Below are 17,125 nucleotides of genomic sequence, written 5' to 3'. Positions count from 1 at the left end.
GGATTTTTCTCCTGGTCCTCCGGTTTTTCCTTCCACATTTAAAATCAACATGCGTTTAGAGTATTTGTCTGCTATAAATATCCACGTAATATTCCACTTCGTAGGGCGATCATTTGTGGCCAGGTCACTTCTAAAATAAAGCTATATAGCTAAGTGGGCCTTACCTGGTAAAAACAAATTATAGTGTAGTTTTAGTTAACTCTCTGTTGTCGATCCCCTGTACCTTTTCTTGCCCAGCCTCAAGACCTTCCTCTTTCCCTCTGCCTATGACTGAACGTCTATTTTCAAATAAATACATATCCGTCCGTGTCCTAGGGTTGCCCGCATTCCACTGTTTTTGGTGCAGTGTCTCAAGATGCTGCTTAATCGAGGCAGGTCGAATCCAACCGTTGACGGTGCTCTGTGTCAATCCCTTCAGGGGCTTCTCGCTTCTCGTTGCACGTATTCCCACGGTGACGGCACTCGGCCTGGCATCGCTGCACGAGATCAGCGCCGGCAACGTCTACTTAAAGCAGAACGAGCGCCTATGCTACTACAACACCATCAACTGGACGTCGGTGTTCATGAGCGAGCGACAGACGCCCTTCATCCACGACAACAAGCCTCCCCCCAACTGCAGTGCGTCTATCCCCCTTGACTGTCGCCCTCTGCCTGCCATTCACAAACGAGCCTGGTTATTATTTAAGCGAGAAGTCCTCAATAGAAACGAATTTCTTTAGAACTGCTTTTTTGCGTTTAGTTTGTTGTCCTTCTGCCCCCGCACCTCCGATTAGCACGGTTGGCTCCGTACGGCGCGAAAGAAGTTCAACGTACGTGCACACATGTGGGAGGACCCTGCATTGGGAAGCTTGGCCAAATTGTCTTAATACATGTTTCGAAAATGGTATCATAAACCACATAATCCAAAGGAGACCAATGCATGGGCTGAAACCACTCAAAGCTTTGCATGAATAGGTCATGGGCCCACTTGGTCCACTGCCATCTCCTAGCTAGATAGCATCCCAGCATATGGGGGGTCTCACAGATGATCTTCTCTGGATGAAACACCAACGCTGCCTCCAAATTACTGAATCGATAAAATGGCTACGCCACGTCTACCACTTTGCCTTACAATCTCACATCCAGATTTGGGGTCTGGTGCACATTGCAGTATTTGTGTGGCATGTGTGGCGCTGATATATTCTGCTTGGAATATATTCAGCTGATCGTACAGCTTAGTGGCATACACCACTCAGAGTGAATGGCGTGTGGAAGTGTCACATTCAAAGCAATTCGTCAAAGTTAACATGAGAGCAGCCCGTTTAAAGCTGCAGCTTTTAGCGATAGGAACCTGATATGGTTTTGAAAATCATTGCCATAATTTAATTATGGAACCATCTCTGACTGCTGAGATACGCGATACAAAGTGAAAGTAAACTGCAGGTTAGTCCTCCCTTTGACACCCTTGATGAGTCTCACCGACAACAATTATAATTACCTCTCTGCATGTGCACAGCAGTCGTGTGCGCTTGAATCCATACATACACAACAACAACCGCCATTCGCCACTAAGTGGCGGTGACGTCACCACGACGCTTGTGCCAGGCCATGTGCACCTTGAGACCACGTGAAGTGTCGAACGCCCGCTGGCAGGAGGTCACGGGGCAGACCCAGGTGCCACGGGTCAACTGACTGAGATGACCGAGATGACTGGCTGATACATACACACATACACACACCGACACATCTGTTCACATGTGTGTGCGCGTGTGCACACGCGTGTGTACGTATGCCCCTTTGCGTGTGCAGCCTCAGAGGGCATGCTGTGTGACCCTTTGTGCTCGAACTACGGCTGCTGGGGACCGGGCCCTGACCAGTGCATCTCCTGCAGGTTCTTCAGCCGTGGGCGCGCCTGTGTGGAGGCTTGCTACACCGCCAGTGGGTGAGGGGAACGCCGCCACGATACAATACGGGACACATGGCCTCGCGCGTTGCGCTCCTCACACGCAGAATCTTCCCGAGGAACTTTACAATTGCAACGTTGACGATAGAGCGAAACAAAATTGGCTCATCAATCCAGCTTCAGGATAAGCAAATGAAAGAAAAATGTTTACATTTCGCTTAAAATGTTATTGGGTCTGCATTCTTGAAATTGATATAACCTATGAACTCACCCATTTGCCTCACCACTCACCCACCAACCTACCCAACCACTCACTAATTCACCCACTCATTGTGCCAGCAATATTCCTGCTATGGTTTGGGATGGGGTTCCAAAGGCAGAGAGCATACCTGAAGCCCCTCAACCCTTCTGATATTAAACACCTTCTCGGAACCAACAACAGTTTAGCATGCACTGATCTCAAGGTGCGGCTGAGCACATCATGTACCACTAAACCCTCCGTATCTCACACGCTGCAGCTACTGCGGCCCGTTGCTCTTGCAAGAAAATATATTCCATATTCAAAACGATAATTTTTATTCCATTTTGTTAGTTGTTGCATTCAATATTATTCCAGATTTGACTTGAAAAGTTAAATGAATGTATCAATACAGAAATATTTTTTTCATACGGTATGTAGGTATAAATGCGTGTGTAATGCGTGATTAACTGTGGCTCATTTGACAATGCATTTGAAAAAGCTGACTAATAATGTATTTTGAGAGAACAAAACCCCTTCTGAGTTTGTGGGTCCAGATATGGGCTGGCAAACATGATTAAAGTAGGTTCGTATGGGTGCTGAGTCCATTGCCTCTGCTTGGTTACCAGTCGCTGCACAAAAAAAGAAATAACAAAAAAATATTTAAAATTAGAATGGTAAAAACAAATCCGTTTGAATTCCAAGTCAAATGCTGACAGCAGCAGTTGATGTGAATGCTGATGTTGGTCTTCTCTTTTCCAGACCCTACCGGGAGTTTGTGGATGGATCGACATGTGTGCCCTGTGACACGGAGTGTCTGCAGTTCAATGACTCAGCTACCTGCTACGGACCGGTGAGTAACAGATGGGCACAAAAAAACATTTCGTGACACGGTGTAATAGGAATGTATGCGAGTACCGCCGTACTGAGCGCTTTTTAAAACACTCAATGTGCTATACTCTTTGGTTCTTCGGGCAAAGTCACGTAGGTATAAAATAAAATAAATTAAATCACGACGTTTAGATTGCAGCACAAGCAATCATCATCAGGTGGGAAAACCACAGCAAGAAAATGTTTTGCTGAAGTGGAAAAGAGAGTTGCCGTGGTTAGAGGTTATATAGGTAAGAAAGGGGCGGGGGGGCGCAAGGGGGGGAGGGGTGGGGGTGTGGGGTATGGGGAGGGCGAGCGTGGTGATATGATAGACGACAAATCTAGACTCGAATGTGCTTTTGTTGTTGGCAATGCTCACTCGCTATTGGGAGGAGGGGGGGGACAGCGGACATTCCAGTCGATCAAGCACCAAGCACGGCCTGCGATGTCGAGACGCACGCGCGCACACGACAAAGTGTGAAGCGACGTTTCTATCAACTTTGCGCCCCTGAACCGGCGTAGCTGCGCGTGACGAGACGACACCCCCCCCCACCCCCCACCAGCGCTGATAACTCAAGCAGCCGATTCTGCATGCGGCGCACGTGAAGTCAGCTCGCGATGGCCCACAAAGCCGCGCGTAGAACGTCTCTCCCCCCAGTGCCGGATGAAGATCGTGCGGGAACCTTGTAGCATGATGTTATAAAGGGGCCCTAAATAAATGAAAACACATAAATATTAAAACACAATTTTTTCAACTTGCATAGTAAAGTTATTGTATTTTTTTAATTTGCCGTATAGCCAGATAATACGACAAATCGCTAACCTTAAACACCCAGTCGTTCATAAAAGTTGAAGGCAGTATAGTTCTACAGTAATAGAGCAAGTGCAGAATCACTGAACCGGAATTGATAGCTTGAAAGCATTTAACGCGGGGCCCTTGAAAGTGTGGGGCCCGTAGCATATGATACTTTTGCTACGAGGATAATCCGGCACTGCCCCCCCCCCCCTTGCGTTCAGCAGTTTTCCAAACTCCAGTCCTCGCGACGTCTTTTCCGGGATTACGAATTTACTCCACCAATTTACACACGTCCCAACGTGCCGAACGAAGCGATTCCGGGCTGTCTTCGTTGATAATAAATATCAGATTCAGATCTCAGTGTGCATGTGCTTAGCACGGCACGCGGGACAACGTACAGCATGGAACGAGTTCATAGTTCTTGTCATTACATTAAGGCCGCTACAGTATTTACTTTGGGGATGCTTCCCTGGAGAGCGCGACCTAAGGCGAAAACAACGTAAATTGAAACCTATTTCAAGATTGACTTAATTATATGAAGGTAGGATATGGTATATATATCCTACCTTCATATATATAAATGCTTCAAATGCCTGGTAGGCAGAGGTGTGGACTCGAGTCATGTGACTTGGACTCGAGTCAGACTCGAGTCATGAATTTGATGACTTGCGACTCGACTTGGACTTGCATAACAATGACTTTGTCCCACCTATGAGATGTGGACTCGAGTCATGTGACTTGGACTCGAGTCAGACTCGAGTCATGAATTTGATGACTTGCGACTCGACTTGGACTTGCATAACAATGACTTTGTCCCACCTCTGCTGGTAGGTTTATATCTCACACGCAACCTTTGAATGATCAACAAACCCTATTTCCACACTTCTTTTACTGTAAAATAGCTGATGGCCACACCACAACCCAGCCTCATTTTTTGAGATCTGAACTAGAGAAACTAAATCTCATAATTTACAATCAGTTTTAGAATACTGCTCATAAACTTGTATAAAAAAGCAAAACACATCAATATATGTTCATAAGAGAGTGTGACTTTGAACCAGAGTAGATTGGACTGTAACTCTTTTCACCTGAATTCAACTGCTCCCTCGATGCAGTGCTCAGTCGCTGCTCTGTGTCACGACTCGCTGGGGGTTTGCAAGGGTGGGACGTTAAACTGAGGTCCTCCCTTCCCCGAGGATATTAGAGAATCCGCAGCAATCTTTGATAAAGAGCAGGGGGGGGTGAGTTTTAACCCCGAGCTCTAGGGCTCGATACAATCTTGGATCTAGGAAAAATTGGTGCCCTCGCCTGGTTCGTTAATACAACTGAGGTGTGACTTGGCGAGTCCCCTGTTCACGAGACGTGTGCTTCACACGACGAGGTATCTTAAGAGACGGGTAAATAAACTAGCACCACGTTCGGTGGGGTTGTTGGCGGTAGTTTCCTTGGTGGATGCACAATTCCGATGTGGGGAATTTGCACGCTATGATGCCTTGCCCGGTCCTAAGAGGTCAGGGGAAGGTCATTCTGTTTAGAGGAGTGCACAGGAACAGCACTGGCATGCAAGTGGTGAGACCAGATTCAAATCAGGATGTTTGAAAAAAAATGCAACATTCTTCTCTGGGAAGGTTGAGTTATTTCTATCCTTGGTTATGATGCTTGTGAGTCTTTTGGTCAGTAACATCAAATGGGGTCAGATCACATGGTGTGTGCATCAGGATGAATCTATCAAAGGGGGCACTTTAATGCCGAATGCAGCCGGTGACCATGTCATTTTCTCAGGAAATTGTTGCGTCCACAAATCTGTTCTCAGAAACGGCTTTCTGAACTCTGCAACCGCAGCATATGGTTGCGGTGGTGTGTTACAATTTAACAGAATGGACAGACGTCCTTTAGAAAGATTACCACTGGACACAAACAGTTTAACACCTGAGGTCAAAATCCTGATCAGTGCCATTGATGCCACTGCACTTTGCCAGAGCTCCCTTGTTTTTCATCCAGATCCCGTAGCTACCCATATTGTCTGAAACTGCCCTCCAAGGTCTGTTTTCACAGTGTCCCATCGCATGGCTTTAGGTCCTGTCCTTGGCCACCCTCCTCTGGTTGCCCACTCACGCACGGACGCATCAGTAGTTTGCCCTCCTCCAAACTCCATCAAGCCATCGGAACCTCGTCCCGATAACATCTGCAATTTCACATCTCCCATGTTTTCAGCTGAATTTATGAGTTGCTAAACCCCCGATCCTGCCGTGCGATTTCTATTGTCTATCACCTGCATCGATATGCTGAGTATAGCTGGAATCTCTGACCTGTACAACACCACACGCACTATCGTTAAATAGGAAAGTTGAATATGTTCATAGTCCATCAAAAATGTCTACCTTGATGTCTAAAAATGATAATACATCTCTCGACCTCCTCGACTTTGCAAACCTCTTCCTAAATATATTGTTCTTCACGATCTCCTTTCCAGTCGAGATACCACGAGATACATCACGTCCACATCTCAGTCGCTGAGTTATTTTGGAGAGCTCTGCTGAAGGCCCCAGCCTGAGAACTTGTTATGCAATGCCGTATCCAGGTTGATAGCTAACAAGTTGTGCTTGACCTACTCCACGTTTCTGAGGTAAACATTGGCCAATTGTTTCTACTGGGTTACGTGCTGTCTCTACCATCTCCACGGTTTTAGCGAACTCATAGTTGCTATGTACTTTGGGTGATCAATACAATCACTAGCAATGACTGGTCCTTAAGGGAAATGAACGAGTCCAAGTATGAACATATTAATTCTACAGCTCTTTTTGAACTTCCAATTCGCCTCTGCATTATTAGTTTCTTGAACATTTGCATTGCTGATGCAACCTCGTGGGTGCCTCATTAAAAAGAAAGGGAAATCAAGGGCTGAAGCTCAAACTCTGTACAGATTTGGTCAGAAACCTGATCCTCCAGTGACTTCTGCAGGCATCTCACAGCCCTGGCAGCTGAGTGCTTCATGCGCACCATGGCTTCATCGCCGCACAATTTACCTGCGAAGGGGGATGCGTCATAAAGTGCGCGTCGCCAAAGGCCCTCAATACTTCAGAGTGCACAGTAAATGTGTACAAGCCTTCGCGTGGCGAGCGACCGCTGTGAGCGATGGTGACACAAGGCTTTTCTGCGCACGTAACTTTTTCGTGAAGATAAAAGTCACCGCCCATATTTAATGAGGGCCTGACCTACAGCAGAGGTTACGTGACTGGATATTGTCATCACTTGTCATCAACATGGATATAAAGTACAATGCCACTTCTAAAGCAGCAAAAAAATTGCATTTATATTTTTTTACAGGACATCACAATCAGAGTTATCTTGTCAGTTAAAGCATGTGTGTCAATTTTAAATGTTACTGTTTTGTGTAATCCGTTTTAAGAGTTTGATTTATTAAATTTTATTAGATTTTAACTATGCAGTACAGGTGGGCATTTCTTCAAAACGTAAAGCATTCTGACTGTAAAGCTGCTCTTACCAAGGCTGCAAAAAATACTGTCTTGCAATGTGGAGAAGCTGACACATTTCCCACCAGTGGACTGTTACGCCGCCAGGAAATCACTCCCCAGGGCTAACGTTTGTAATCGATAAGCATGGTGGAGCACTCGGCCAACCTGTTAAATGGGTAGAGCACATGGCCGCGCCCATTACGTTAACCAATCAAAGCCTGGGTGGAGTGAGAGGAATGGGGCCACGTGGTTCAGCGACGGCGCTTCAGCTGCTGGTTGTGGAGGTTTGCGGTTAAAATCAGTCAGGTCACCCTGGCTGGTCACGTGGGCGTATTAACCGTAAAATATTACTTCACTGGACGTTCAAGGACCCGGAGAAAAATCCACGCGACCACGGGGAGAACATGCGAACTCCAAATATACAGCAGGCGTCAGGGTCGAATACACGACCTCCAGCATACCAGGCGAGGGAGATAACATCTACTAGCCACCGCGGCACCCCCATTAGGTGAATTGCATTAGTCCACCAAATGAACTTCTACAGTGACAAGAACATTTCACCATGTCAGGAATGACCGCGGTAGATGATTACGTCACTCGGCCTCTTTCAACCGATGCCCAATGTAGCTCACTGAACCCATGTAAAGCATATTGGTCACCTAAAACATGAAATAGATGTATAACTGTAAATCTCACTGTTGGGATATGTGACGTTAATTTAAACAAAACATTTGAGATAATTTTCCTGCGTGAATTCAATGGTGACTAGGCTGATGGAACACCTAAGTTGCCAAAATGTAATAATAATTGTTATCACGACTATTTATTTATGAGTATTATTAAAATGTTCAATACTACTCTTAAATACAATTTAAATGTAGCAATATGTCCAAGGTCATGTTTTGAATAATGTTCATGTTGAAAAGCAATTATTTTTGTTTTTTTAACAAAATAAAATGAAAGCATTTTTTTTAACTGGAACATTAACTTTCAAATGTCTCATAATAGCATGTTGTCAACCTCGAGTGCTTAATGAAATAACTAACCACAAAATACTTTTTTTCACGTTAAAAAATCCTGCCAAAATCGGTCATAGTTGTGCATTCTTGTTTTTCAGTGACATCACAAATGACTTTCCTTTTTGAAGCAATAGCAATCTTAATTTTTATATACATGGACAAACAACAGGTTACATACTAGATGCGGTGACTAAAATCCTGCACATTTTATTTCAGCTTCCTGGCGTGCTGTGCAAGTGGTTGAGATGGGAAAACTAATCATGTTTTTTTTTAGGTAAGATGCAAACAAATTGATGCTCAGCATCCTATGATCTCCTTCTAAACCGCAGATTCAATACAATTCATATATAAGCAGCTGTATCATTAAACACATAAAATGGCTTATGTTTCATCCACTGGGATGGCATCACAAATCTGCACTTGCCACTAGTCCGCTGGCTGTTCACTTCTCGAGCTATTGTGAAAAGTCCGCCATAAATACACCACTGACCTAGGTGACAGATTATAGAGATCCAGAGTCACAGTGCTAGGCATGGCAGCATAAGGCTGAACTTTATGTATGGATATATTTTGAGCTTCTTTTGCACCGTATGTACCCAACGTGCTAATCGGAGGTGCAGGAAAGGACAACAAACTCAACACAAAAAGCAGCTCTAAGGAAAGGAGTGTTTCATGTAGATTTAAAGGTGCATAGCTCCAGTGGCTTCCTAATATCGGCAGGGTTGGAAGATACACAGAGCTCATGATGGCAGTGCAGTATGCTGGTTTCTCACCAAATCCGATTTTTTAATTATTAAATGTTTCTTTACGTATAAACTATGTTGCTTTTCTAATTGAAATCCAGTTTAAATCCTCCCGCAGTAAAAAAAACCTCATAAATAGCTTGGCCAAACATTCCAATGCAGGGCCCTCCTGAAAAAAGAGTCCATGGGAATGGATGTGCCTCTCATATATAAGATGCTATTGTTATTATCTGTTGAAAAAAATATATTTTCTTGAATGTGGTCTTAACAGAGCTGTACAAATATTATTATTTCCTAGCACTCTGATGTATTTTTTGGGTTGTATCGTGTGCGTTTTGCATGACGTTTCGCTCCTATATGGAGGGGACCAAAAATTTAACAGCATGCGGAACATACTCTGTTTTTTTTTCCATGCATGCTGAACAACAGCATGCTGAACAACACGTGGTACAGCACAAATACACATCAGAGCCATACATCACAACCACGTATTGTTATTGTACTGTTATTTCTTTGTTCATTAAACTGTAGATAATGGCGAGTGCAGAATGTTTGGTTGACATGTGTAATGACAGGGTGACACCCACTGGCCTGGAAGAGTAATCAAGGATATGGGCAAGGTTATGTAACAACTGATCAGAAGGGGGGCATATCTGGGTTAAAGGTAAAAGGTGGGGTTAGTCGGGAAGCTCCAGGAACCTGCTCGAAGGTTCTGGAAGGGGGCATGGCCAGAGGCGCAGCCCGGCCATGCCGAGAGGTAAATAAGGGGGAGCGGACCCAAGGTTCGGGGTTGTTACGGTGGGGTCCCAGGTCGTGGCTGCGTCGCTGCTCGCCATCATCTCTCTCCGTTGTTCAGCCGCGTGGAAGATCTTCTGCACGGCTCCCAGCGCAGTCATCGTCACACCAGTCAGCCAGCTGTGTGGTGGGATGTAGGCGATGGGACCGTGCAGTAGGCTGGCTGTGTGTAGCTAAGTTGAGGAGACGTATCTATATATTGACCTGTGTTGTGCCCAGTGTGAGAAATAAATAATAAGAAGAAGCCCCCTGCACGACATGTCTCGGAAATCGCTCATTACACGTGCTACTTTTTCACTCAAAATAAACCCACAGGTTTATGCCAGAACCTAGTGTTTCTGATCTGCCTTTATGCTCTTAATAGCACCAGTTTCATTGTCACTGCACATTACAGCATCTCTATAATTTATATGAACAATGTGCCGTTGTACTTTTGTTGCCTGTCCATTTTGACACAGATTGCAGCGATTTGACTCTTTTTTTTAAGTTAATGATCGCCGCAGAATGCGGTGGCCTTGTGAAAAGTGCACTAGCGGGAGTGTTGCTCTCCGCTCACCCTCTGCACAGTAGCGCATCATGTCTGCTGCTCAGCTGTTATGGCAGCGCGCGTCTGAAAATGACCCCTTCTTTCACAACCAGCGCTGGCTGCCTGACCTATGGAGTATTTCCCAACGGAGTGACTGACTGCTGGTCAAATAGGTGACAGTACACAAAAAAAATAACAATCTGACCCTTCACCTCTGTGGTCGCTATGAAGTAGGCACTTTCTTTTTGCGTTATTATTACTCCGTAGGCGTAACATGACTGCTCCAGGGAAGGTTGCCATAAAGGAATGTGTCTGTCAAAGTCGCCATAACCTTCCGGTGGTGCTAACTCAAGTCTACATACAAAACGTGTGCCAAATCAAAGTGGGCAAATTGGCATCAGACATGCGGAGAGCTTGCATCACTTTAAATCTCGTGCTTTGTGGCATTTTGATAAATTACGAGTTGCGGGGTACCAATGGAGGACAAATGGTGTACACGTCTCCTTATTGTTCTGCTATTATGTTGAAATCGAGAGGTTGTTGAAGTGCATTCGCCTATTTCAAAGTGAGAGGGAAGGTCAACTCACAGTGATGTTCTGCTACGAGTGATCACGCCGTGTCTGCCACAACCTTCCTCCTCCTTAGGCATTCAGTTGGATTTGCGACGACGCTTCATCCCAGTGTAGCTGTGGGTAAACAGAGATAAGAGTAGTTTAACACGTAGGCTTTCGTGACCAGTATTCTTCATAATAAAGGTTTTTGGGTTAGATCGCGTTATTTATAAATGTGTCGCAACCCTCCGCCACCCGACACGGCCAATCAGTAAAAAATGTGTCACGTTAACAAAACGCCAATTAGCTACTTCTTCAGCCCACCCGTGTGTTTGAAGAGTGAATTCACAACATTTAGAATTTGAGTAGCGTGACGTTTTGCTGGTAATTACATCCAGCATCTTCGGGCGATTTGCCAGAATAGTGAAGCCATCCACCTGCTTCCGGTCTTAAATAGTGCAGGATGACGTCATTGTTGTTGAACCCCATCAGGATTCGTGATCAGAGGCGGAGGTGGGGGGGTATTGCAATTATGTAATAGATCAGTAATCAGCCACTTAGCATGTGACTCCTCTATAAGGAATTGCAATATGTATTGTCTTACTTAATATATATATGAGCATAACTTTATCTGTGATGAACGCTGCACTTTCCATCGTTTTCATGCAGGGGGCGCTGCAAACCTACGCGCCCCCTGCATGAACGATGGAGGCGCAGGGACAGACGTTCAATGACGTTGGAATCGATCTGCAGACGGTGGTCTTCTCGCACGGCCAGCAGCTCTATGTCGCCCTATCTCGATCCCGCAATCCCAAACAGGTGAAAGTCCTCATCGAACCGAACCCCCAGCAAGGCCATCTACTTAACGACGAGAGAAAATTCACACGAAATGTCCTTTTCAATGAAGTCTTCCAGATGTAAAATGATATAAGCTTTTAATGAAGAAATACAATTATCTAATTCAAAACACAATACAATTCAAAAATCTTTCATTTTAAAACTTAAAAACGGAGCATCGGGTGCTTGCGTGAATGCATCGTTCGTGTGAAAAAAAATTCGTAACTTTCCTGGCTGAAAGCCACAGGCGCCCCCGAACAACCCCTAGCTACTTAATAATACGATTCCAGGCTGCGCTAAGTCTATAGCTATCAGAGCAGTTGAAATTATTTTTATTTTTCTCAATTTCGATGGATTCTCTAATTAGTCTTGGCCAGTCATAATTAGTTTTGCATAACACTCCAACGTTATCAAAATCAATCGAATGTCCTTGTTGGCAAGCATGCGCTGCCACTGCTGACAGCTGTGTTTTAGATAATTTAATGTTCCTTTGGTGTTCTTTTAGTCTTATGCTAATGTTGCCGCATAAGCAATTGATCCGATATACACCTTCTGTTGATAACTTCGATGATTCATCTTTAGTACAAGACACTAGTTTTTTTTATTTTGTGTACCGTACCAAAACTTACTTTAATGTTTTGCTTTTGCAAAACACAGGCTAATTTGTCAGTTACTCCTGAGATATATGGTATTTTAATTGTTTTGATAATCTGAAGAGATACGAATAGTTGATGGTAACTTCCCAGCTGCCCTTTAAACTGTAGGTCTGAAATTATGTGCCTCTCTTCTGTATTGTGAGTCAAGCGTAATTCCCTCTGTACCATGCAGGTCCAATTTGCAAAAAAAATACATATGAATATATATTATGAAACTTAATTTCTCAAATACAAAAATGACAGCGACATTAATAACGGTGCAAGAAAACAAATGTCAAAAACCAAGCGGTGCATCTGTATAACAAAGAAGCACCATTATGATCACCTTCATCAGCCATAATAAATCCACTCCCGCATGAGGGCCCCTGCTAGCCTCTGCCATCTCGCACGGCCCTGCCATGCAGCAATCCACAGAGCATCCGCGCGTTGCTCTTTCATCAAATTGTGAGATTTAAGAATGAGGTTAACCTGATTTCCAACGGACAAACAGATCAGCATAATTGACTCAAATGCATATTGTGCTAATTGACAACCTGACAATCGGAAACGTTGACACGTTATCTCGTGTAAATTGTCATGCAAAAGATGCATACAAATTATAATGTAATTTCTATTTGGAATACAAAGATGGTCTTAACCATATTGAGTAAATATAGCAATAGCATGATGTTAAACAAAATGTCCTAGTGCGAAATGTTATACATGGATTAAAATTGTATTTTAAAAAGCTAATTATCAGGGCGTTATATGTGCAACATTTAACATGTTAGGCATATAGTAAGCTTCTGCTGTCTCTCAATGAAACGAAATAATCACAGTGTAATTGCTGTTAAACTAAATTATCTACAGGAAACAGGAAGCATCTTAAAGCAGACGGTGGACAGAACGTGGCTCAGTTTCTGTAATTAAGAGCTGTGAATGAATATGATGGGAAGCTTGTAATGAGAATATGATGGGCTTTGAAATGTAAATGAGACTGCATGAATCCGCTTTGTAAGATGATCAGCTTTGCAGCCTTTAATGTCTAATAAGAGTCAAACACAAAGGTACAAGACTGTTGACCAATGTATCTGTATTGAATGAGCAATGCGCAGGATTTGGAGAGCCGTAGCTATTCCAGGAATAGAGAGCACCCCTAACTAAGTTTGGGCTTTCATTCATACCGACTATATCTTATGGGTTAAGCTGACCCCAAGCGGTTCTTAGTGGCTGCTAATATAGCCCTAGCATATTTTGTGTTGAATGATGAGCATGCTGTTATGTTTACAAAGACCCGTAACAAGGTTATTGAGGTGATCCTGTTGCTGTATACGGAATGAGGAGTTCAAGATGGTTAACGTGGTCATGCTGCACGTCTGAAATTTGACTTAAATGTTCAGTGGAAAATTACGAAGCTATACGAGTGCAGCATCTCATTGTTTCTGTATCGTCCACTAAGGTCACATTGTGAAGCACAGGACCCGCATTGTAACTATCATCAAATACAACTTACGGATAAAGTGCTTCCCAAACTGCCACCACAACTCAATACCCTGCATTGCAACGATGTACCGAGCACCAAGTCATCCCGAGGTGGACATCCGATTGGAAAGGGATGCCCTTGTGCTTGTATACAAAACTTTGAAGAATCATATCATGAGCACTTTTGAGAGATTCAGTTCTGATGGGTTCTCGTCTTCCAAAGTAATGAGGGCATCTTTGTTTTTGTGTCGATTTCCCGATATTAAACTTCACAACGTGACTGCAAATGTACCGAGTCTCCGTAAATCACATTTCAATTTACCAGTGCATGAATGTAAAGTTATATAAATGTGCCTTCCTCAAGGTTGCGTGCTGGTAAATTACAGCAAGAATGGGTCTTTTTTATTCTGTTAAATGTCTGGCATATCCTTTACTTAGCATTCACTATAAATATGCACGCTGGAATGCACTGTAGATATTCGTCAATATATTACTGTATATTTATAATACTCATAATCATCTAGGATCGATCCACTGCTGTATGATGGCCTGCCAAAGCTGTCACCATCCATGGCAATCGTGAAAAAATCCACTGACCTCTAGACCATGAGCTAATCGCTCCATCTCCTTTGTGGACATTCTCTTGGACTCGTTTTGCCACACCACATTTATTTTGACTTTCTTAAAAGTTGACATGATGAAATGAACCTGCATATGTTTAATAAAATATTGTTGAATACCAAAATACACCTATCACAGCTACGTCACGTGATTGTTCTTACGGCTACAATAAGTTACTCCATATACATTATACAGTATCGCACATTTAAACGGTGATATCCAGTAGATATATGGAATGTATACTGAACACATTCCCACTAGAAAAGCGGATGTAGTAAGCATAGTCATAAATGTTATTGTATCTTAGTTTTATAGACATCTATCAATGGACTGAATCTGTCATCTGTATCATTACGAGTCACGGTCTATCCAAACTGCAGGAAGGACCCTCCCACGAACCTGTGATGCTACACTCAATCTTTTCTGCGACGCAATCTCTCTATTGCCTGCTATTCATATGCTAATCTATTTCTCCTACCATTGTAAGTCATATTGTTTACATGCTGTGCATTCTCCTCTTAATGAATCAATGTTGTATCGTTGTCTTCTTGTAATATAGTACCCTGCCTTCCAAACAACATCACATGACATCAATGTTCGTAGTCACATTTCTGACAACCGTAGTCAGCACTAAGCAGTGTGCAATGTGCAAATAATTGCAATGAAAGTAACCAGTTTATATTAACGCAGACGCTATTACCGTACATATTTACGTTTAATTACAGCACATAATGGGGGGAGCTTTCGAGCACAAAATACCCATTTAGTGCAACAGAACTGCAAATGCATCAATAATTGCCTCGGCCTCTGAACCACTCTCCCCTTATTTATTTTTTCCTGATGACGACCGCTTGTGTACGCGATCGAAACGTCGTTGTTTTTTTGATAATTTCTTTGAACCTATCTACGTGACTTTACTGAAAGATCCAAATAATATCAATTCCTGCAGTCACGAAAGCTTGAAGTCAAGATTTCACTCTCCCCCCCCCCCCCCGCGGCTGCTTTATCTCCCATTAAAGTGAAATAAACAGCCATAGCCTCTGCTGCTGTGTGTGTGGGCTGTGTGCAGGGCTCCAACAGCTGCGTGAGGTGCGCGCACTACGCGGACGGGCAGCACTGTGTGAGCGCGTGTCCCACGGGCGTGCTGGGCGGCAACGAGGAACTCCTCTCGAAGTACCCTGACGAGAACAACAGCTGCAGGGCCTGCCACCCCAACTGCTCTCACGGGTTCGCACGCACAGCACCAGCAACTCGGAGCGCGCTGCTGCCGGCGCCACGTGCATTGCGTGTGCCCCTGCACCATGCAATGTTGTTAAGAAATGAACATTCGTTTCTTGGGAACTGCTTTTTGCGTCTAGTTTAATGTCATTCCCCCTCCCTCGCCGCACCTCCGATTAGCGCGGTTGGCTGCGTACGGCGCGAAAGAAGTTCAACGTACACACGCACACGGGCACGGGTGACAAGAGGCACACGCGTAAGCGTGCGCCTATGCAAACACCAAATGCGTGCGCGCCAATCCTGCTACAACAGGCTCACGTAAAATAATATTATGAGCTTCCAGCCAAAAGTATGAGTGGCTCCCCACACCTTTCTAGTTATGGGAGAATGTTTGACCATTCTTCGCCACGCTGGCCAGCGTGGCTTGGTGAAGCACTCCGACTTCGTGGCCGGGAGTTGCACTCGGGTGGCCACAGCGCATCGGCCTGCCACCCCTGCACCTCATTCACAGGCTACGCACGGATGTAACACCGCAGGCATTCACGCGCGCGTACCGATGCGTGCGCATGCACTCACTTGGACATGTAGACTGCAGGGTCAAACGCGCAACTCCAGACACGTGAGCACGTGGAGGCGCCTTTCAAGCTCGACTCCTTGTCCGTGAGACTCGTCCATTGGATCTGCATCTCGTGGTCTCGCAGCATTTCACGAGCCTGACAATCAGTAGATTTCGTTTCATGATACATTTGGTCAATCTCGTGCCACCCCCCCTGTCCACCTGTACATTTCACTCGAGTTCCAACTAGCAAGGTCTACATGAAGCACAGGCTGTGTGCACACAACGACGCACACCTACGAGAAGATGTCATTGACACGCACGCGGATTGTGACTGCAATACAACATGCCCACACATAAGCACACCTCCACAGAGGATGGCGCTGCCGTGGTGTCATGGTTGGCACTCTGTAATTGCAGAGGTTGCCGGTTCGATCTCCAGGCACGGCAGGGCAAGCAATGTCCACGTTCTGATATGATCTCCTCCATCTATACACCCAACAATGTTAATGGATCACACCACAGTCAGTTGCTCCGCAGGTCACATGTGGTGGTGTAAATTGTAGGCGCTTCTGAATGTTACAAGATGTATGACCAGTGGCAAAATATCATCTGGAGGGGGTCGCCACGACGATAGCTCGCTAGTGGAGTCCCTATTTCTACGAGTAGCTGTGTAGTGAAGACGTTTCAGGGCTGCACCTTTATCTCTTGGCCTTTTCCGCAGGGAATATCACACGACGTTTTATGCAAGCAAAGTGCACACGGAGCGTAACCACGTCCACCTACTGAAGTGCACAGCTCCGCAATCTGCTATGGGGGTTTTACTAATTCTCCATGCCAGATGTGGCCGATACGGATAAATCTTCGAGTGGAAGCTTGC

General features: G+C 44.7%; 1 protein-coding gene across 1 annotated transcript in view; it reads left to right on the top strand.

Annotated features, from left to right (window-relative positions):
* Positions 1-17,125, top strand: part of LOC144934612 (receptor tyrosine-protein kinase erbB-4-like) — a 247,651-nt gene that overhangs the window by 148,216 nt on the left and 82,310 nt on the right. The window contains exons 12-15 of the mRNA XM_078860618.1: positions 419-618; positions 1,789-1,921; positions 2,883-2,973; positions 15,541-15,698. Of these exons, the coding sequence (XP_078716744.1) occupies positions 419-618; positions 1,789-1,921; positions 2,883-2,973; positions 15,541-15,698 (582 nt within the window). The remainder of the gene's footprint in view (positions 1-418; positions 619-1,788; positions 1,922-2,882; positions 2,974-15,540; positions 15,699-17,125) is intronic.

Source organism: Lampetra fluviatilis, chromosome 10, assembly GCF_964198595.1.
Source record: "Lampetra fluviatilis chromosome 10, kcLamFluv1.1, whole genome shotgun sequence".
In the NCBI taxonomy this organism is placed as follows: domain Eukaryota; kingdom Metazoa; phylum Chordata; class Hyperoartia; order Petromyzontiformes; family Petromyzontidae; genus Lampetra; species Lampetra fluviatilis.
This window is presented reverse-complemented; position numbering and strand designations above follow the sequence as displayed.